This window comes from Salmo salar, chromosome ssa01 (assembly GCF_905237065.1).
Source record: "Salmo salar chromosome ssa01, Ssal_v3.1, whole genome shotgun sequence".
Taxonomy (NCBI): Eukaryota; Metazoa; Chordata; class Actinopteri; order Salmoniformes; family Salmonidae; genus Salmo; species Salmo salar.
Window position 1 is genome coordinate 32,753,487 of NC_059442.1, and position 22,337 is coordinate 32,775,823.

General features: G+C 43.6%; 1 protein-coding gene across 2 annotated transcripts in view; it reads left to right on the forward strand.

Moving 5' to 3' along the window:
• Positions 1-17,943: 17,943 nt before the first annotated feature.
• The window catches only part of ddhd1a (DDHD domain containing 1a), a 40,137-nt gene continuing 35,743 nt past the window's right edge, over positions 17,944-22,337 (forward strand). For both annotated transcript variants that reach the window (XM_014193950.2, XM_014193958.2), the window contains exons 1-2: positions 17,944-19,216; positions 21,495-21,674. In XM_014193950.2, coding sequence (XP_014049425.2) covers positions 18,382-19,216; positions 21,495-21,674 — 1,015 coding nt within the window. In that variant the 5' untranslated portion in view covers positions 17,944-18,381. The remainder of the gene's footprint in view (positions 19,217-21,494; positions 21,675-22,337) is intronic.

The window sequence follows — 22,337 nt, forward strand, 5'->3', positions numbered from 1 at the left end:
ACCCAATGGATTCTCCAATTACCTTGAATGAACTTCAGGACAAAATAAAAACCCTCCAACCCAAAAAGGCCTGTGATGTTGATGGTATCCTCAATGAAATTATAAAATAGACAGACAACAAATTCCAATTGGCTATACTAAAATTCTTTAACACCATCCTTAGCTCTGGCATCTTCCCCAATATTTGGAACCAAGGACTGATCACCCCAATCCACAAAAGTGGAGACAAATTTGACCCCAAGAACTACCGTGGGATATGCGTCAACAGCAACCTTGGGAAAATCCTCTGCATTATCATTAACAGCAGACTCATACATTTCCTCAGTGAAAACAATGTACTGAGCAAATGTCAAATTGGCTTTTTACCAAATTATCGTATGCAGAGCACGTATTCACCCTGCACACCCTAATTGACAAACAAACAAACCAAAACAAAGGCAAAGTCTTCTCATGCTTTGTTGATTTAAAAAAAAGCCTTTGTCTCAATTTGGCTGCTATACAAATTGAGAGAAAGTGCTATTGGGGGAAAAACATACGACATTATAAAATCTATGTACACAAACAACAAGTGTGCGGTTAAAATAGGCAAAAAACACACATATTTCTTCCCACAGGGCCGTGGGGTGAGACAGGGATGCAGCTTAAGCCCCACTCTCTTCAACATATATATCAACGAATTGGCGAGGGCACTAGAAAAGTCCACAGCACCCGGCCTCACCCTATTAGAATCTGAAGTCAAATGTCTACTGTTTTCTGATGATCTGGTGCTTCTGTCACCAACCAAGGAGGGCCTACAGCAGCACCTAGATCTTCTGCACAGATTCTGCCAGACCTGGGCCCTGACAGTAAATCTCAGTAAGACCAAAATAATGGTGTTCCAAAAAAGATCCAGTCGTTAGGACCACAAATGAAAAGTTCTATCTAGATCCCGTTGCCCTAAAGCACACAAAAAACTATACATACCTTGGCCTAAACATCTGCGCCACAGGTAACTTCCACAAAGCTGTGAACGATCTGAGAGACAAGGCAAGAAGGGCATTCTATGCCATCAAAAGGAACATAAAATTCGACATACCAATTAGGATCTGGCTAAAAATACTTGAATCAGTTATAGATCCCATTGCCCATTATGGTTGTGAGGTCTGGGGTCCGCTCACCATCCAAGAATTCACAAAATGGGACAAACACTGAATTGAGACACTGCATGCAGAGTTCTGCACCGGTCAGGATGCTCTCGACACAAGTGAGGTAGAGAGAGAGAGAAAGACAGAGCTCGACACAGGTGAGATAGAGAGAGAGAGAAAGAGACAGCTAGGGCAGAGAGAGGAGAGTCCCCTTTGTGGATCATTGGCAGATAATGGGCTCATTAGGGCAAACGTAGCTTAAAAGGCTCTCGCTCTCTAAACAAACAGAACAGGCGCTGAGGAGATGGACTTAAGGGCCCGACATGGAGAGAGATAATGAGCCCCCCCACCCGTTCCCCGTTCGGCCCCCGCTCCGCTCAGCACAGCAGAGTGAGGCCTACCAACACACTGCTGGCCTGCCCACTTCAAAACCCACACTATTATTCCATCTCTCATCAAGCCCCTGTTCCCTGTTTAGAGGCCAGCCAGTAACCAATCAATCTCCCCATGCACTGCCCTTATACATTCACACACTAACCCACAGCTGTCTCACACAAACACACACAGATCACATACATCTGTACATGCACTGGTTCCATCTCCCTCACTTACTCAAACATCCCACTGGGCATAGACGTAATTTCAACATCTTTTCCAGGTTGGTTCAACATCATTTCATTGAAATGACGTGGAAACAATGTTGATTCAACCAGTGTGTGCTCAGTGAGATGCTTGCTTGCTTTCGCTCTTTCTCTCCCCCTGTGCTGTGTAGCTCTCCCTCTCTCTCTAGTAGTAGTCTGGTTTCCTAATAGGGCTGTACAGTTGAAGTCAGAAGTTTACATACACCTTAGCCAAATACATTTAAACTCAGTTTTTTTACAATTCCTGACATTTAATCCTAGTAAAAATTGTTTTAGGTCAGTTAGGATCACCACTTTATTTTAAGAATGTGAAATGTCAGAATAATAGTAGAGAGAATGATTTATTTCAGCTTTTATTTCTTTCATCACATTCCCAGTGGGTCAGAAGTTTACATACACTCAATTAGTATTTGGTAGCATTGCCTTTAAATAGTTTAACATCGGTCAAACGTTTCGGGTAGCCTTCCACAAGCTCCCCACAATAAGTTGGGTGAATTTTGGCCCATTCCTCCTGACAGAGCTGGTGTAACTGAGTCAGGTTTGTAGGCCTCCTTGCTCGCACATGCTTTTTCAGGTCTGCCCACAAATTTTCTATAGGATTGAAGTCAGGGCTCTGTGATGGCCACTCCAATACCTTGACTTTGTTGTCCTTAAGCCATTTTGCCACAACTTTGGAAGTATGCTTGGGGTCATTGTTCATTTGGAAGACCCATTTATGACCAAGCTTTAACTTCCTGACTGATGTCTTGAGATGTTGCTTCAGTATATCCACATCATTTTCCTCCCTCATGATGCCATCTATTTTGTGAAGTGGACCGGTCCCTCCTGCAAGAAAGCACCCACACAACATGATGCTGCCACCCCCGTGCTTCATGGTTGGGATGCTGTTCTTCGGCTTGCAAGCCTCCCCCTTTTTCCTCCAAACATAATGATGGTCATTATGGCCAAACAGTTCTATTTTTGTTTCATCAGACCAGAGGACATTTCTCAAAAAAGTATGATCTTTGTCCCCATGTGCAGTTGCAAACCATAGTCTGGCTTTTTAATGGCGGTTTTGGAGCAGTGGCTTCTTCCTTGCTGAGCGGCCCTTCAAGTTATGTCGATATAGGACTCGTTTTACTGTGGATATAGATATTTTTCTATCTGTTTCCTCCAGCATCTTCACAAGGTCCTTTGCTGTTGTTTTGGGATTGATTTGTGCTTTTCGCACCAAAGTATGTTCATCTCTAGGAGACAGAACGTGTCTCCTTCCTGAGCGGTATGACGGCTGCGTGGTCCAATGGTGTTTATACTTGCGTACTATTGTTTGTACAGATGAACGTGGTACCGTCAGGCATTTGGAAACTGCTCCCAAGGATGAACCAGACTTGTGGAGGTCTACAATTGTTTTTCTGAGGTCTTGGCTGATTTCTTTTGGTTTTCCCATGATGTCAAGCAAAGAGGCACTGAGTTTGAAGATAGGCCTTCAAATACATCCACAGGTGCACATCCAATTGACTCAAATGATGTCAATTAGCCTAACAGAAGCTTCTAAAGCCATGACATCATTTTCTGGAATTTTCCAAGCTGTTTAAAGGCACAGTCAACTTAGTGTATGTAAACTTCTGACCCACTGGAATTGTGATACAGTGAATTCTAAGTGAAATAATCTGTCTGTATACAATTGTTGGGAAAATGACTTAAAATGACTTGTGTCATGCACAAAGTAGATGTCCTAATCGACTTGCCAAAACTATAGTTTGTTAACAAGAAATGTGTGGAGTGGTTGAAAAATGAGTTTTAATGACTCCAAATGTATGTAAACTTCCGACTTGTAGTATGTAGTGTGGTTTTCTAATGTGGGTGTGGTGTGTGGAGTATGTTACTAAGGACAGAGTAGCCATCTTGGATCTTCTGGTAGAGTCACAATGTGCGTTGGTACAGGTTAGTTGAGGTAATTTGAGGGGTCTACTATCTATGCATAATCACTTTACAAATTACCTCGACTAACCTGTACCAACGCACATTGTGACTCTACCAGATGATCCATGATGGCTACTCTGTCCTTAGTAACATACTCCACACACCACACCGGGTGGCAATTTGATTAATTGTTCAGCAGTCTTATGGCTTGGGGGTAGAAGCTGTTAAGGAGCCTTTTGGTCCTAGACTTGGCGCTCCGATACCGTTTGCTCTGTGTTAGCAGAGAGAACAGTCTATGACTTGGGTGACTGGGGTCTCTGATACCACCTAGTATTTAGGTCCTGGATGTCAGGAAGCTTGGCCCCAGGGATGTACTGGGATGTACTGGGCCATACGCATTACCCTCTGTAGCGCCTTACGGTCAGATGCCGAGCAGTTGCCATACCAGGTGGCGATACAACCGGTCAGGATGCTCTCGATGGTGCAGCTGTAGAACTTTTTGAGTACCTGGGGACACATGCCAAATCTTTTCAGTCTCCTGAGGGGGAAAAGGTGTTGTCGTACCCTCTTCACAACTGTCTTGGTATGTTTGGACCATGATAGTTTGTTGGCGATGTGGACACCAAGGAATTTGAAACTCTCGACCCGCTCCACTTCAGCCCCGTCGATGAGAATGGGGGCCTCTTCAGCCCTCCTTTTCCTATAGCCCACGATCAGCTCCATTGTCTTGCTCACATTGAGGGAGAGGTTGTTGTCCTGGCACCACACTGCCAGGTCTCTGACCTCCTCCCTATAGGCTGTCTCATCATTGTCGGTGATCAGGCCTACCACTGTTGTGTCGTCTGGAAACTTAATGATGGTGTTGGAGTCATGCTTGGCCACGCAGTCGTAGGTGAACAGGAAGTACAGGAGGGACTAAGGACACACCCCTGAGGGCCCCCCGTGTTGAGGATCAGAGAGGAAGATGTGTTGTTGCCTACCCTTACCACCTGGGGGCGGCCCATCAGGAAGTCCAGGATCCAGTTTCAGAGGGAGGTGTTTAGTCCCAGGATCCTTAGCTTAGTGATGAGCTTTGAGGGCACTATGGTGTTGAACACTGAGCTGTAGTCAATGAACAGCGTTCTCACATAGGTGTTCCTTTTGTCGAAGTAGGAAAGGGGGCAGTGTGGAGAGCGATTGAGATTGCATCATCTGTGGATCTGTTGGGGCGGTATGCGAATTGGAGTAGGTCTAGGGTTTCCGGCATGATGGTGTTGATGTGAGCCATGACCAGCCTTTCAAAGCACTTTATGGCTACAGACGTGAGTGCTACGGGGCGGTAATCAGTCACCTCGTAAAAGTGGTTAACACACGATGTCATGCAATATTAATCACTCATGATGCTTAATAACTCAACACTGTCCTTTTCTCCCCTAAACCCTCCAAGGACCCATATTGCTCAAACCCTCACAAGAACACAAATAAAATGTTATTTAGAGGGCAGGATAAGAAAAAAAATGGTCTAAAACCCAGGCCTTCAGAGAACTTCTCATTGAGCAACAGGGAATTCAGTTGCTTTCATGAGCAATATGCAACTGAGATGCGTTCATGAGCAATAGGCAACTGAGTTGCAATCAGAAGCAACAGGGAAGTGAGCTGCATTCATGAGCAACAGGCAACTGAGTTGCGTTGACAAGCAATAGAGAACTGAGTTGTGTTCACAAGCTACATAGAGAACCCTTTCTGCCCTCCTATTGCTTCAGTGGAAAAAGAAATCCTCTGAAGGTCCAAATTGATATTGTATGACATGTCATACGATTTATGTCGTCCACTGTAGCATATCCCCGTAAGGTACAGTGTCTGTAAGCAATAACGAGGAGAATTCATTGAACTCCTTTGTAATCAACTGGAGGAAACGTTACCACAGAGCAAGCCCATCCAACTATTCGAACTGCCATGGGATTTATTGTGAGAATAACTAAAGAGACTGCTGTTTCTCTGAGAAGCAGCCCAAATACCTTCCTTCCAATACCTTCCCTACTCCCATTACAGAATGTTAGCCTTTGTTTGCCTTTATTAATACCAATATATTACGCTGGAAATGGCCGGGAGTGCATTACAATCAAGAGACGGAGGAGCGCCAGGCAAAAAAATTTAGGCATTGTGAGGGGCCGGGGTGGTTTCTGTTCATCTCCAGCTGCTTCTCTGCTCATCACGCTGTGAGCTAACATGAAACACACTCACGCTATACAGCCTCCTCTCTCTCACAAACATCTGTCAGCCATTAGGGACAGAGAGAGAGGGAAGGAGAGAGAGGATGGACTGAGAGCCTCTGTGGGGACTTGTGGTCCCATCTCTCAGGTCCGTCCTCTTGGGGGGAGGCAGGGGTAGGAGGAGGGAGAGGGGGAGAGGAGGGAGGAAGCTTGAGGAAGAGAGGACGCAGGGGTGGAGGAGAGAGGGGGAAAGAAGGAAGGGAGGAAGAGAGAGAGAGAGATAGATGTGTGGGGGGTGGGTGGGTGATTTGACCAACCATACTTTGAGCCCCAGGTGGGTTTGAAAAGCACATGCACTCGCCTACACCTCAAAGCATCATACAAGGGGGCTGCCAACACTGCCAAACTTTTCATTGAAAAAGCATGTAGTCAGCGTTGCTCGTCCCATTTAAGTGGCTATAGTTTTAACAGTGGATGCCAGAAATTAAATTCCATAGGGGCATTTTTGCGGGTCCCATGGCCATTTTGAAACAACATTCCAAGGCTGACTCTAGATGTCTCTCTATTCCCTCTGAAACTTTCCCCACTCAGATAAGTCAACCCTGACAGTGTTAAACAGCTCTAAAAACACTGCGGACTGACACTGACACATGTAGTTCTCCACGCAAGGCCACAGAGGTTGGGAGGGCAGAACATTCACCCTGTAAATGGCAGGCAGATCTAAAGGAGAGAGCTTACTCATGGAGAATCTATTACACACCATCCACAACGGGGCTGGGCCCCCTGTTGGACATGTAGGACCACTTGGGGCTGTGGAGGTTATTGAAGCAAAGAACACAGAGCCTGCGGGTGCGCACACACACACACAAACACACACACACAGCAACATCCTTACAGAGGGGCCAAACTCACAGGTTTTCCCAGTGCTGGTGGACCCTCCAATTCTACCACACTGATACCCATAATTCCACTCTGCTTACAGGTCAGTTTCTTACTCAACCTTGTTAAACAACCATCAAAAGTTCACTGGCTAATGAAAGATAAAAAGTTACTCATTGCATCAATCCATAGGTCACTCTGTGAGGCAAACCCACAGCAGTTAAACAAACAAACTTTCATGGAGGACTGAGGAGGATGCATTTTGAATTGTGGAGAGAAGAGGACAGACATGTCACAACAATGGCAGATTGAGGAGACCACATGGTGAGAAAATGGCTTTTAGAGAGTTTTTGTCCAAACAGGATTAGAAAAAGCCTGGTTTGATGTGTATGAAGTTAGGTAATGCTAATATCACCATTCTGTCTCTTCACCATACTTACCTCAGCCAACTACACCACAGTGGTGGCCCATCCCACACACACACACACAAACACAGGGAGAAGGAGAGGGATGGTGTGAAGGAGAGAAAAGACACACTTCATTAATCTCTTTGACACTTTTCCACTCCGCCGCTGTCTGTTATAGCAGCCCTGTTTACTTTTAGGTGAGGTGAAAGTGACTAATACCCAAACCGCACCACCTCGAAATCCAAAAAGTTCAACGTCACCCACAAGTAATAATTTACAGTTTGTAATTTTCGTGCCGTCCTATTTTCTTCCTACCTTTCTTGAGCACTGTGCCTCATTCTTGTCTCTTAAAATTGAATTTGTAATAATTCAGGACACATAGTTCTTCTTCCACAGCTGATATTTTAATGAGTTCCCGCCGTACCCTTTTGACATGCAGTGTGAGCGCACATCAAAACCTACATGTACAGTTACTAACTAGAGCCCTATACTATGAATCAGGTTTGAGGAGTTACGAAGGAGTTACGAACTCTTGAGTTCAACTCAGGATAACCGGTACCTCAAAAGTGGCTCACCTTTTAGCCAGGTACATTTCTACTGCAACGAATCCTTCAGAACTAACCTTCTCCGGGGCAGGCTAACTCAGGGATAACTCCATTTATTCTGAATTAAGGGTCTGTTAAGGGTCTGAGCCACGAGTTGATATCAGCTTCCCTCCCTCTTGCAAATATTGTGTTATCATCCCCATCATTTGAGGAAGGTGACTGATTAAATATTTTATTAATCTAATGTTTTCTTGTGTGTTATAAAATAGTCATGTTAAAATATCTATCACATTACACATTTAGTAAGGACAGAATGCATTTGAAACTTCATGCACAGTAAAACTTTTGTATGACTTAATACAATAATTTTATCGATAGGACTGGGGAAAAATGGGCTTGTGCACACCAAAGACAGCATTAACGATAAGTAATCAAATAATGACGGCACTTTTAGCCTATTTTACACCATAGCCTGCTGAATTTGCAAGATAACTTTTCTTAAATTTTGACTTCAGCACAAATTAAAATGTGGCACTGACTCGCCCATGGATTGATGTTTCAGCATTGTCTCAATGAAGAGTTTGGCGTTCCAATACCCATGTGCGACATGATTGCACAGTTATAAGCCTGCTAAAGCTAGGGACAGGCGGACAAGCAATATCCACCATCGTAGTATGGATGAAGCCAGAGCTGGAATGTGAAGCTAATTGAAGTTGGCCCTGAGTAGATCTAGCTACCTTCGTGGTATACCCCTCTGGTTCTCTTTTTAAGTTTGTTTCATCCTGTGATGATGCTTAGCCTAAATCAGACCATGTTTTTTTATTGTGGAGAGAGAGAGAGAGAGCGAGAGAGAGAGAAAAAGAAACAAGACTTTGCTAGGACGTAGACCAGGTGGCAGACAGACTTGTCCTGCTTACATAAAAGGTGTGGTTGGTGTGTTCTTTGTTCTGCAGGGAAGGAGAGTTCCAGAAGAGCAGTACAAAAGAGACAGAGCCTGGCTATACAGTGTACATATCTGCCAGTGCATCTTTATTTGTGTCTAATGGGGTAACAACATACAGTGCTGTTCCCTTAATTAGTGTCTGTCTGCTCCAAGCAACCAAAAGGAAGCCCCCCCCCCCCGCCCTAAAAGAACACACACTCAAATGAGAACACACACACACCTAGCTAGTGGCATTGGCCTGGGCCCAGGCTCCGGGCGGAGAATATCAGACCTGTGAATTGAAGGGGGAGCTGAATCACAATAGGGCTGGCAGCCCTGGAGGAGGTCATTAGGTCCAGGCAGCGGCTACGGCACGCTGCAGTCAACAGCCCCCCAATCACCCACCTGGCACATGGATCCCAGATGGCCTGGGATGGAAAGGGTGCCTGGGGGGAGAGTGGAGCCGTTGGGCTGGAGAAGCGCTAGACGAACCCAAAGGTTTGGTCCTGTGGGCCCGGTGCCTCTGCCCCTCCTCCCACCCCCACACACGTCTGTGGCTGCCCCCCCCCCCATTCTATTTCCTTCTATCTACAACCCCCCCACCACCCGCCTCATTCTCAAACCAGCAACTCCCCCCCACAACTCTCAACTGCTCTAACTCTGGTGTAATCACCTCTGAATGTGAGTGGGGAGGGGGGGGCTAGAAAAGAAAGTCACACATTACATCATTTATTTACTTATCCAGGGTAGCTAGCTTGTGTTGCCCGTGTCATGGAGGAGTGGAGTTTTGGGTGAAAGGTGAAGGATGCGAGAATAAATGAGTCATGACCAAAGTGGTGGGTTAGAAACTGGGGTAAGGGGGTGTTCAAAAAACCTGGGTCCTCACACCACTCGCTATAGCATTGATAGAAGCAAAAAATCTAGACACTAACATGACATTGAGGGATTTTTGGCATCAATACAAAGTAAAACGTTTTCACTTATTTCTAAACCAGGCTGTGTTATGAAAGCATGTAGGAGCAATTAACCTTTTTAGCAAAACAACTATTCAGCATTGGTTGTGATTTTACCAAATCACCAGCAATTAAATCTGCAATCTTCAAAAAAAGGGGGCCTAGAAAACATAATTCAATCCCCTTTTAACCACATGTAGCTAGTAATTACTAGTGACACACAACCCCCCTACAGTTCAGCATAGTGGTGCAGCCCAGCAAGACCCAACAACTCCAACAGGAAGAGGCTGCAGATTGTTCCATTTATCACTTAGCACGGGGTCTTCTTTTCAACAGAGATCTCCCAGTTATGTCAAAATGGATCAGAGAGCGAGAGAAAGAAAGAAAGAGAGAGATAGGGAGAGGGATTTCCACTCCTCCATCTCCCTGTCCCGAGTGGCCCTTGCCTGTCTGTTGTAGCGGCAATGGCCCACTCGGAGACATCAAGCACATTCCAAGGGTCGGTCCAATTACGGACAGATGAGGGGCAGTTCTCTTTGTTTAAGAACAAAGCCAGGAGTGACACAACTGGTCTTTAAAAGGAGCTCTCGCAGCCACGGCGGTGGAGGGGGGGCTCAGCGGGTGGGGGAGGTGACCAGCTGGTTATAAATATCTATTTGGTCAGTTACTGGAAGGAAAATGTGCAGTTTGTTCGTCATCCACTCATCCAGGTGGTAGGAGAGAAGGGGAGGGAGAGAGAGAGAGGAGGGGGTTGAGGGAGGGAAAGGGAGAGAGAGATGAGGGAGGGAGGGAGGGAGGGAGGGAGGGAGGGAGGGAGGGAGGGAGGGAGGGAGGGAGGGAGGGAGGGAGGGAGGAGGGAGGGAGGGAGGGAGGGAGGGAGGGAGGGAGGGAGGGGAAAACAAGCCAACCTGTTTGAGATTGACTTTGCCAGGAATGAGGAATTTGACTAATTGTTATATAAAAGCCATATGTCATCCCCAAATGGAAGCCCTCAACTAGTGTGTGAGAGCAGGAGTGAGCGAGAGCAAAAGCGAGAGAGAGGAGAGTAGGGAGAGAGAGAGAGAGAAGGAGAGAATAAGGGAGAGGAAAGATCTGGAGGCCATCTCCATAGCTATTTAGCCTGTTAGTGCTCAGACCATACAGCGAGAGATGTTCATGTGGATTAGGCTTCCACTCAGAAAATTCCACCACAATCTTGTGTTGCTATCCTCAAGAGAGGATATGAATACTATTCATGAGTTGGCTCGAGTCCCTGTGTACTCACCACACACTTAAGAAAAATAATATTTCTGGCATGGGACGTTTCAACATGATAACATTGCTGAAATACATATGGCCTCAAAACAAAGGGCTCTGACAGTCTAATAATCTAAGGTCTCCTAAAGCAAAACAACAGTATCCCAAAAAATTCAGATTTTGTAGGACAAGACATATGGCCTCAGAATAAACAGCTCCAAGAGCTGAATCTTGAAGCCTCCAAAAACAAAAACAGCACTATCCAAATTAAGTTGGTGTAAAAAAAAAAGAGAGAAAAAAGCTTGAACGTAAGTTTATGAGTGTTGAGAGTATGTTAGGAGGTGACTGGGGTTGTCCCTCTTTGGCTTTGGTTGTGCAATGGGATGCTGGTGGCCAGACACTGGCGTGTTTGACTGCAGAGGGGTGGGACATGTTTAGAGTTTGAGTCCCACTCTGCAGTAAATTAGAACACAGCGGGGTAATCTTTGTTTATTCAAAATACAGCTGCACAGGCCTCTCTCTCTTGCTGTGTCCTACCCGAGCTCTCCCCACAAACCAGACCCCGGTCTGGGGTTCACCTGTAGACTACTATGACTAGTACAGTACACACACACACACACACACACACACACACACACACACACACACACACACACACACACACACACACACACACACACACACACACACACACACACACACACACAAATAAGCATGGACAAATAGGTTTTGTGTACAATTAATTAAAAAGTGAAGTGGAACATTATTACAGCTGAACAGAGTATTGAATAAGTGTATGATATTATGGTACTACCTACAGACTACATATAACATGTATTAAACTTATTAAATCTCTGAATTCAATGTCAAATCAAATCAAAGTTTATCAAATCAAAGTTTATTTGTCACTTGCGCCAAATACAACAGGTGTAGACCTTACAGTGAAATGCTTACTTACAGGCGCTAACCAATTGTGCAAAAAAGGTATTAGGTGAACAATAGGTAGGTAAAGAAATAAAAACAACAGTAAAAAGACAGGCTATATACAGTAGCGAGGCTATAAAAGTAGCAAAGCTACATACAGACACCGGTTAGTCAGGCTGATTGAGGTAGTATGTACATGTAGTGACTGTTATTACAACTGACAACGAAGCTCACTAAACATCTCCAAATGAAAGAGCAAGAAACATTTGGGCAGGAATAATTCTTCAGACAAATGTTGCACTCTTGTGGTGAGTTGAAAATTTACAAGAAACTGTAGTTGAGCTGTTTCTCAGTCAATTCCTAATTCCTACTCAGATTAAAAGAGTTTGTCTCCATCTAGTGGCAATAGCCTATGTTGTACATGGGTCAGCAGGCCAAATTTCACATATTTGAGCTAGATTTATGGACCCTGAAAAGATTTAGACATGGAGCCACTACAGATTTGGCCCCAGGGTGCTGAGGTGACCATCTTACAAAACGGCCACTGTCGGTAATACAATGTTAAAGTTCTGAAGGCACTTTTTGAGATAAATACACCAAATTTGGCACAGATGTAGATTCATATACCCTGAAAATATTTAGATATGGAGCCAGCACAGATTTGACCCCTGGGGGCCTTGGCAGTCATCTAATGAAATGTCTACAGACAGTAAAACAATTTTACAGTTCAGAAGGCCTATTTTGAGACATACACATCATATTTGACTCAGAGGTAGATTTAGGTAGCTTAAAAATATTTAGATATGGATTCACCACAGATTTCACCCTTGTGAGTCGTGGTAGCCATCTTACTAAATGGACGTAGACTGTACCACCATTTAACAAACCTTTAATTAACAAAAAGTCATGGCCTGTACTTCTTTGACTTTTAACCTTTTCACACGAAAGTTGTAAATATCTGTAACAGCCCCCCCAGCGTGAGTATGTTTTAGGCGTGATGTCAGAAGGCACTCACTGTTCCAGAATTTCATTGTTACGCAACAGGACAGTTAACTTGCGCAGCCCTCAAACCAAGTCACGCTGCCTGCTAACTATCTATAGGTGGCGACCCGTCATTCAGAGCAGGTGGGGCAGCTTTCCACCTGTTTTGACCCCCACATTTATTTTAATTGTTATGATAGGTATATATCAATATTTTTTTTTTTGGGGGGGGCTTGCCTGTTTTGCATGTTATTTTGGCATTAATACGTGTCACAACATCATTGAGTTAATAAAGCCGCTCAAGAATGTGAGCCCTCCTGTGTCCTGCCATAGACTTAGATTAGAAGTGCCCTTCCAAGAAGGATCAAGGTCATTGGCCACAGAACTCACGTCAAATCACGTTATATGTAAATCACGTTATATGTACAGTAGCTTTGATTGGACTGATCATGTCAACATCTTACTTTCACAATTTTAGCAAGCAGTCATCATCATGATTCAAGAATCAAGTCTACTGACAAATCCTTTTTAATTCTTGTCCTATGAAGAGAAATAATGAAGAGAAAATATAGATAAAACGTATCGGTGCTCATATTGTAAATGAGAACTTTTTCTCAACTTGCCTACCTGGTTAAATAAAGGTGAAATAAAACATTTATAAAAAATCGGCCATTGGACATAAACATTACACAACAATTTGGAAATCGCTAATTCAACAATGAGTTGTTTGGAAGGAATCGGTTACATTGGCTAACCGTAAGCATTGCAACTGGGAAGTCAGACTGGGAAAATATGTTTTGAACAGTCTACCAACTCGGAATTGTAATTATTTTCTTTGATGACAAACTTTACCATCGAAGGACCGCCGCGCACAACTAGGTGAGTCCAAAAATGTCTTATACGCTGCTGCATAAATTATGTAATATGCCAGGGAGATATGGTCAGCCATATCAGCTATGCTTTTTTAAAAGGCAGTAAACGAGGCTGAATGAATTGTTTCGCTGCCAGACAAGGCTCCGCTGATAGCCAGGTGTAGCACTGGTAAGGATTCACTCCATGGTGCTGAAAAGAAAGCTCTGCCGTTGGGACAGCTAGGCCTTAACAGTTTGTGGGCACCGCTTGTCGCCGTTATAGTGCAATAAATGTATTGTTTAGTGTTATGCTGTGCAGTGGCTTTGCTGGCATGCATCTAAAAAATGTTGGGGGGGAGTTTGCCCCACCAAGATTTACATGCTAAAATCGCCACTGTCTATAGGTTATGTTTCAACTTGTCAATTTCTAGTTGTATTCAAACCACTTTTATTTTCAAACAACAGTCTGAAAATGGATGTGTTCTGCCTCCTCATTAATTCACATAGAAGTAGCCCATTTCACTGTGGTGGACAATTTACATTTGAGGCATGCTATGCTAATATAAGAAGAGGATTAGCTAGATGAGCTGGACAAATTTCTCTCTTCGATGAGAGCCCAAGCACTCCCCCAGTGTTTCCCCAGATCAAATATGCAAACAGTTGCACATCTCAAGTCAGAACAGAACCTGCACAAATGTTTTCCCCCCAGCGCATTTTTTCAGCTGGCGCCCAAATTGTCTTCATTGTTGTTTTCCTTACTAATAATAATTTTGGACATGTGTGCATTCCTATCAAAGTAAGTGCCTTATTACATTATCATAATAGTTTCTGTATATCGTGGTATGTTGTTTCTACTGTAGCACACCATATGTATGTATGCATGCAGCGTAATGTATTCTGTGTATTCCTTTATAACAACGGACACGCAAGCTACTAATTTCATAACCTTTATGGTGTTGTACTCAATTGTGCTTATGTAGCTAGCTACATTCTTCTGTTAGCTCTGTAAAACAATGTTAATGGTGTCAGAGAAGTATTATCTTTGAAGCTGTATCCTTTTAAGCTGCCCTGGCCTTATAATGGTCTGTGTTTTCATTTGACCCGTTTAGCATAGCTCTGCTTTCCCCTGCCCTGCCCCTCTGTGGAGCTCTTCAGTTACTGTTTCTTATATCATTCATAATTGTGATTTTGTCAATGCAACTTATTATTTTTATAGCAGTGTTATGTTACTTCATTGTAACATTGTTTTATTGCTGTATCCTGATATTGTATTCTAATTACACATATATCCTCTTTATACCAGTTTTCCGAGCGCATTCCACAAAGCTGTTTATCATGTCCGCCTTATCCACTGCCCCCATTTTGAGGTTATGGTCAAGCACACAGTCTGGTTTGATCTTTCTCTCTCCCATCAGGTGGTCTACCTTCCCTGTGGCCGACATGGTTGCTGTATGGATAGTGGAAAGGACATGGATGTCTCGTTTGTCATGTCACTTTACTGCCAACTGTTACCTGTTCTTCTGGAACTCCACCTCCCCCCTCTGCATCTTCCTGCTTCCGAATGCAGGCATCCCCTTCCTATTTGACCGAACCGTGCCACAGGTCCCAGTGCTGTTGGAGAGCAGAAGTTGGAAGCGTGTAGGACTGTTGTACCAATTCAAATAAATATCAAATGTTATTGGTTGCGTACAGATAATTGGCAGATGTTATTGCAGGTGCAGCTAAATGCTTATGTTTCTGGCGGCAATAGTGCAGTAATACCTAACAATACAAAACAATACACACAAATCCCAAGAAATGTAAAGAAAGAAATTAAGAAATAATACAAAGTGTGGCCCTTCCCAAGATGAGGGACCAGCATGGTCCTCATAAGCATGGTCCTCATAAGCCCCTCATAACGTTGGATGTCAGTGCTGGACCCTGTGTAGACTATAATGTCTTTGACAAATCCTGCCTTCACTTCGCATTTAACAAAGAACTTCACCCCAAACCTGTGCCTTTTAAAGGGAATATATTGACGGAACACGAGCATACCCTTCCATAACATTAGGGACTAACTAACTAACGTGCTTCTACATCTGCATTGCTTGCTGTTTGTGGTTTTAGGCTGGGTTTCTGTGTAGCACTTTGTGAAATCTGCTGATGTAAAAAGGCCATTATAAATACATTTGATTGATTGATTGAACTAATGCAACAGCATAGGTGAATTCACGTAGGAGGTTAAGAGAACGAGGTTAGGAAAAGGGTTAGGCTTAGCTACAATCCAAGGGGCCAGGGTTCCGGTCTTGAAGCACAATTTTGACTGCTCCTACAGTTTTGCTTTGGTACTGCAATTTAACTGACTCCCGGCCCAGAAAGACAATTTCCATACACGGCCACATAGAGAAGTCAGATTTGAAAATTCCTAATAAGAAACTTAAAACATCCATTGAATTATTTAAACTGAATCACTCACAGCCGAAGATATTAGCATTTTATGTTCATTCAATGCCTGCCATGTTTTTGGATGATGTGATGACAACTTCGTCGCTGCTCCCTGTGCGCAGTGAGTGCTACAGTAGTGCACATGCGATGTTGGTCCTTATTAACCGGATGCAAAATGGGAGGGGGGTGCAACTCAATATTAGGAAGGTGTTCCTAATATTTGGTATACTCAGTGTATATACTGTATTCTATTCAAGGCTCATCCTATATACTGTAACTACTGCTCTACAGACTTTTTCTATTTATATACTGTCCATAATATTCTAGTGTCAAAATTGTGAAGTGTAAATGGTATAATTTTGGTCATAAAGTCAGTCTCGTCCAAAAAGGAGATTATAGGAAAATGTATGTCACAGAATGAAGGGTACATAACAGTTTTCTGTGGGTTGGGTTTATTTTATTCCTACCCACATGCCCACAGCTGGCAAGTAATCATCAATTCGGAGCACAGCTGCACAGGACCCGATCATAATGCCCATGGTCAATTTGGTTTGACATTCGACATCCCTATGGGGCTATTTGTACATCCCACTGGGCACACACTGGTTGAATCAATGTTGTTTCCATGTAATTTCAATTAAATTACGTTGAACCAATGTGGAATTAACGTTGAATTGATGTCTGTGCCCAGTGGGATGGGGCAAATCCGGGATGCTGGCCTTCTAGGCAGAGTTGCAAAGAAAAAGACAATTATTTAGACTGGCCAATAAAAATAAAAGATTAAGATGGGCAAAAGAACACGGACACTGGACAGAGAAACTCTGCCTACAAGGCCAGCATCCCGGCGTCGCCTCTTCACTGTTGACGTTGAGACTGGTGTTTTGCGGGTACTATTTATTGAAGCTGCCAGTTGAGGACTTGTGAGGCGTCTGTTTCTCAAACTAGACACTCTACTGTACTTGTCCTCTTGCTCAGTTGTGCCTCCCACTCCTCTTTCTATTCTGGTTAGAGACAGTTTGCGCTGTTCTGTGAAGGGAGTAGTACACAGCGTTGTACGAGATCTTCAGTTTCTTGGCAATTTCTCACATGGAATAGTCTTCATTTCTCAGAAGAAGAATAGACTGATGAGTTTCAGAAGAAAGTTATTTGTTTCTGGCCATTTTGAGCCTGTAATTGAACCCACAAATGCTGATGCTCCAGATACTCAACTAGTCTAAAGAAGACCAGTTTTATTGCTTTTTTAATTTGGACAACAGTTTTCAGCTGTGCTAACATAATTGCAAAAGGGTTTTCTAATGATCAATTTGCCTTTTAAAATTATAAACTTGGATTAGCTAACACAACATGCCATTGGAACACAGGAGTGATGGTTGCTGATAATGGGCCTCTGCACGCCTAAGTAGATATTTCATAAAAAATGTGCTGTTTCCAGCTACAATAGTCATTTACAACATTAACAATGTCTACACTGTATTTCTGATCGATTTGATGTTATTTTAATGGACAGAAAATGTGCTTTTCTTTCAAAAACAAGGACATTTCTAAGTGACCCTGAACTTTTGAACGGTAGTGTATATTACTGCCTTAATTTTTGCTGGACCCAGGAAGAATAGCTGTTGCCTTGACAGTGGCTAATGGGGATCCATAATAAACACAAATACTCTTGAAATGGTTGTTGACATGCTGAACCATCCTAGGGGTGGATTATATAAAGTTTAATGGGGTTGGGGAGGGTGTAGTAGAAGTTGGGAATTTATTTGGTTTGGAATTCTATTTCCATGGCAGTACAGTTTTGGGCAGATCATGAGTGATCGTACATTCCAGCACAGTAGGTGCCTGCATGAACTTTAAACGTTTGTTTGCGGACCGCCATGATATCGAAGAAGAAGAATGTTCGCGTACATTCTACGTGCGCGTTCACATCTGGGCGTAGGAATCTTGTGATACGTGCGTCAGCTGTCACGGGGAGAGAGAGTTAGTTGACGCACGCGCTTGTGGCTCCATGCAAACCGGCGAGTTGTTTAGACATGAAATAATCTGCAATTCTACTCGCAGGAAAGAAAGAGGTATCAACTTGTTACAGAACAATATCATACTGGACCAAGCGGATTCTGTGACCGGTTCCAGCAGGAAAGGGGCTGTTTACCGCTGCAGAAGGTGTAGGGTTTAGTTATAAAAGATTTGGTGTAGGTCAGGTGGTTGTGCCGAAGAGAGAATAGCAGGTTTCTCGGATGGAAGCTGGCTAGGGCTCGTTTTATTTCTTGTCAATTAGTAAAATAGCTAGTTTTATCTCGTCAAACACATGACAGATTGCCAGTAGTTGCTTCATAGCAAAACATAGCTAGGCCGGGTCGGCCGGTTAGCTACCGAGCTAATGACAAGATAGCTTGCTCAATAGTTATGTCGAGCAGTTTTACAAATAAAACGTCTTTGCTAAGCAGCTCTCCACAGAGCCCTGAGAATAGGGTCTCATCTGTCGGCAACAACAACAGAGACTGGGACTTGGAAAAAGATGTATTTGTATGCTGTTATGAAGAGCCTATTGGCGAAACAATGCTGGCGGGGATGCACTCGGTTCAGCCAGGTCTGGACAGGCACATGCCGCTGCTGCGAGGCCGCCACCGGGTTCCTCCGGACTGTATGATACTGGGCCTAGAGGAGGCTTACCCCGGCTGTCACAACAACCGGAGTCCTCCCGCAGCCTACCTAGACACCGGTCCTTTGGACTTCAGTGAAAATGACCGGAACGCCACCCCGGTGTTGGAAAGCAGAAAGAGGACTCGGAGCAGTAGTTCAAGGAACCGGTATAATGAGGTTGTCACAGAATTGGGACCCGAAGAAGTGCGGTGGTTTTACAAAGAGGACAAAAAAACGTGGAAGCCTTTCATTGGACACGACTCTTTGAAAATTGAGGTCATGTTCCGTAGATTCTGCGAACTGAACCCTGGAACGACCAAGCGCCAGGGTTCTTTGGGAATGGATGAAGCGTACGAGGAAGATAATGCAAGCGGGGTGGAAGCGACAACTGGGGGGTCGAACGGAGTCGAGCGAGATGGACCAGTGCCGGAGCCGAGAACTAGGGTGAATAGGGACAGGGGTTCGATGGAGAGAACGGACTCCTCAGACGGAAGAGACCTTGATTCAATAAACATCAACGTAGAGGCTGTATGTGTCAGGGGTGGGCTGTATGAGGTGGATGTCAAAGACAGAGAATGCTATCCTGTGTATTGGAATCGTAAGTATCAATAGGAAGCATTCTCTTTCCTCCTTATATACCCAGCATTCCTGTATATGTATTTTTTGCTTGCAAACCAATGTGTGGAAGAGGGTTAAAGTATTTTAGTCGACATCAACCCATGTTGCTAAGTGCTATTCATCTGCCACTGGCAAGCAAACGCATCATTGCCAGATGTTGAGTGGTGCCCATAATCTCTGGTCTTAATTCCTGCTGCGTATCTCTCCAATGAGAGGCTGCAGACTGCATGGACAAATCACTACCAGGTCACTACAGAGATTACCTTGTATACACTCATGAGATCAGAGATGGCATGGTGTCACCATCTCATTCATGCATACTATGTTATGTCTGTCTACAATATGCTTTAATGTACAAATATAGGCCACATACAGTACCTGTCAAAAGTGATATCCCAAGTACAAATACAGTAAGCACACTAAAGTAAAAACAATATATACAGTTCCATTCAAAAGTCTGACACCTACTCATTCCAGGGTTTTTCTTTATATTTACTATTTTCTACATTGTAGAATAATAGTGAAGACATCAAAATTATGCAATAACACATGGAATCACAAAGTAACCAACAAAGTGTTAAACAAATCAAAATCTATTTATATTTGCGATTATTCAAAGTATCCACCCTTTGCCTTGTCAGCTTTGCACACTTGGCATTCTCTCAGCCAGCTTCATGAGGTAGTCACCAGGAATGCGTTTCAATTAACAAGCGCGCCTTGTTAAAAGTTAATTTGTGGAATTTCTTTCCTTCTTAATGCGTTTGAGCCAATCGGTTGTGTTGTGACATGGTAGGGGTGGTCCAAATTTGATATTTTTGGTTCCAACTGCTGTGTCTTTGTGAGACGCAGAGTAGGTGAACGGATTATCGCAAATTTAGACCACCCCTACCTTGTCACAACACAACCGATTGGCTCAAACGCATTAAGAAGGAAAGAAATTCCACAAATTAACTTTAAACAAGGCACACCTGTTAAATGAAATGCATTGTCATCAAGGCAAAGGGTAGCTACTTTGAAGAATCTAAAATAACAAATATATTTGGATTTGTTTAACACTTTTTTTTAGTTACTACATGATTCCATATGTGTTATTTCATAGTGTTGATGTCTTCACTATTATTCTACAATGTAGAAAATAGTAAAAATAAAGAAAAACCCTTGAATGAGTAGGTGTGTCAACTTTTGACTGGTACTGTGTAGTCACAATCTGGAATAGGGTCAGAAACATTGCCTTTAAGCAACCTAATGAACCCAAAGTTTATTTGTGCTACCTATCACAAACCCACAAAAGTGGCCTATTATTAGTCTAGCCACCGTCCCGGGCACTGCCTCCAATGAATGCATCTGGACTGTGCCAACTAATTCATGGAGATTTACAAGAAAGTCAGCCATGGTGGTATAGCTAGTTGCTATAGAGCTCTGGATTACTTGAGCAAGCCTGCGAGATAGCCATGCATCCCTTTAGGGAAAATGAAATATCTCGCTGAGTTCGCCTGAGGCGACACAAAGTGACAGTTGGTTTACTAGGATCTTCCAGCTAGATGTTGTAGTCAGTTTGAGACTCTGACTGTTTGGGCCTGTAATATCACTGTTTGACATGCATTAGGCCTATATCTTCTCACTAGAGTCTGTTTTGTTGAGTAAGACATTTCTAAGGGTCCATTGGTATTTTCATTATCCTACATCTGTACCCTCTGTACCACATCCAATGATAAATGAAAGCTGAATACAAATGTAGGCTACTGTAAATTTCCGTAAGAGCTTTTTTCTGTCGTTGCTGCTCTATACTATAGATGGTGTGTGTTGGTTACTACCTGTTTGTAGGAACAGTCACACCCAATCTCTGTGCCAATAGATAGAAAAACACACATTACAGAATGAAGTGTTGTGGTCATGCTCTCACCAACGACTACTAATTCTAAACTAATCAGTTCTGTAATCAACTTCGCCTCCCTCCACACTCCACTGAGATTGCCAATGCCTAGCTTTATGGGGTGCCTAATTAGGCCTACCTGTTATTGCAGCCTTCACAAAGCAACTACCTAGATGTATTTGCATTTGGTGTCAGCACCACACACGCGCATAGTTGTTACCTGCTGGCTCATGCTACGTTACCAATTTTTGTCTATTGTCTAGCATTTTGTTCCCCGTCTAGCAAACAATCAAGGGGAACATTGAAAAGAAAAGTGGGGGAAAAAATGGAATGCTTTGTAAATCTCTCTAACTTCCCCCTGCTCCATTCTTTCTCCCACCCTCAGAGCAGGAGAGCATTCCTGTCATGAGGGGCCAGTGGTTCATTGACGGTACCTGGCTCCCATTGGAGGAGGATGAGAGTGACCTCATCGAGGTGGAGCACTTGACCCGTTTCCTTGGGCAGCAAATGCAGGACAGCTTCGACTCTGACTCTGTGGTGGCCAAGACAGTCGACAGCAAAGATGGTGAGAGAACACCAGGGCTTGTGGGAGATATGGTTTAGGCCTAAATAAATATTTATCAAGGTTAGGCTTATATCAAGTATATAATGCATTATTCTAAAGACGGAATACTGGTTGTCTCCAACCCTGTTCCTGGAGAGCTACAGTCTGGGCAAGCTTTTGGTCCAGAGCAGAACTGAAACGCTTGATTTCACTAACCACGTCTTGATGATTTATTGATTAGCTGAATCAGCTTGTTCTCCAGGACCAGGGTTGGATACCAGTGCTGTAGCCATGCTCTCTCACAATCTTCATCTGCAAAGTTCTGCCAGGGCAATCACTACTAACCTGACTATAATTCCAGAAAGGTACTTATCTATAGAGAACTTACAGATAATGCAGTGTGGTAGCAGCTGTCAAATGGGGTTCTCTGTAGATGGTGTCTGGGTTAGTTATGGACTCCATTAAAAATAACACCCACCTTTGCCCACCTTATCAGAACTGAAAAGTGTTGTTGGGACTCATAAACCATAACGTATTAGCTATCAGGATCTCCCTGTAGACCAGAAAGGGGAAACATACCAGATTGTCTTTATGAGGATGTTGATTATATCGTGTTAGCCCAGAGTGTGTTATAGGTAAAAGTGTATTTCTCATGCAAGGCTCAGACAGCAGTTCGTTTCAGGA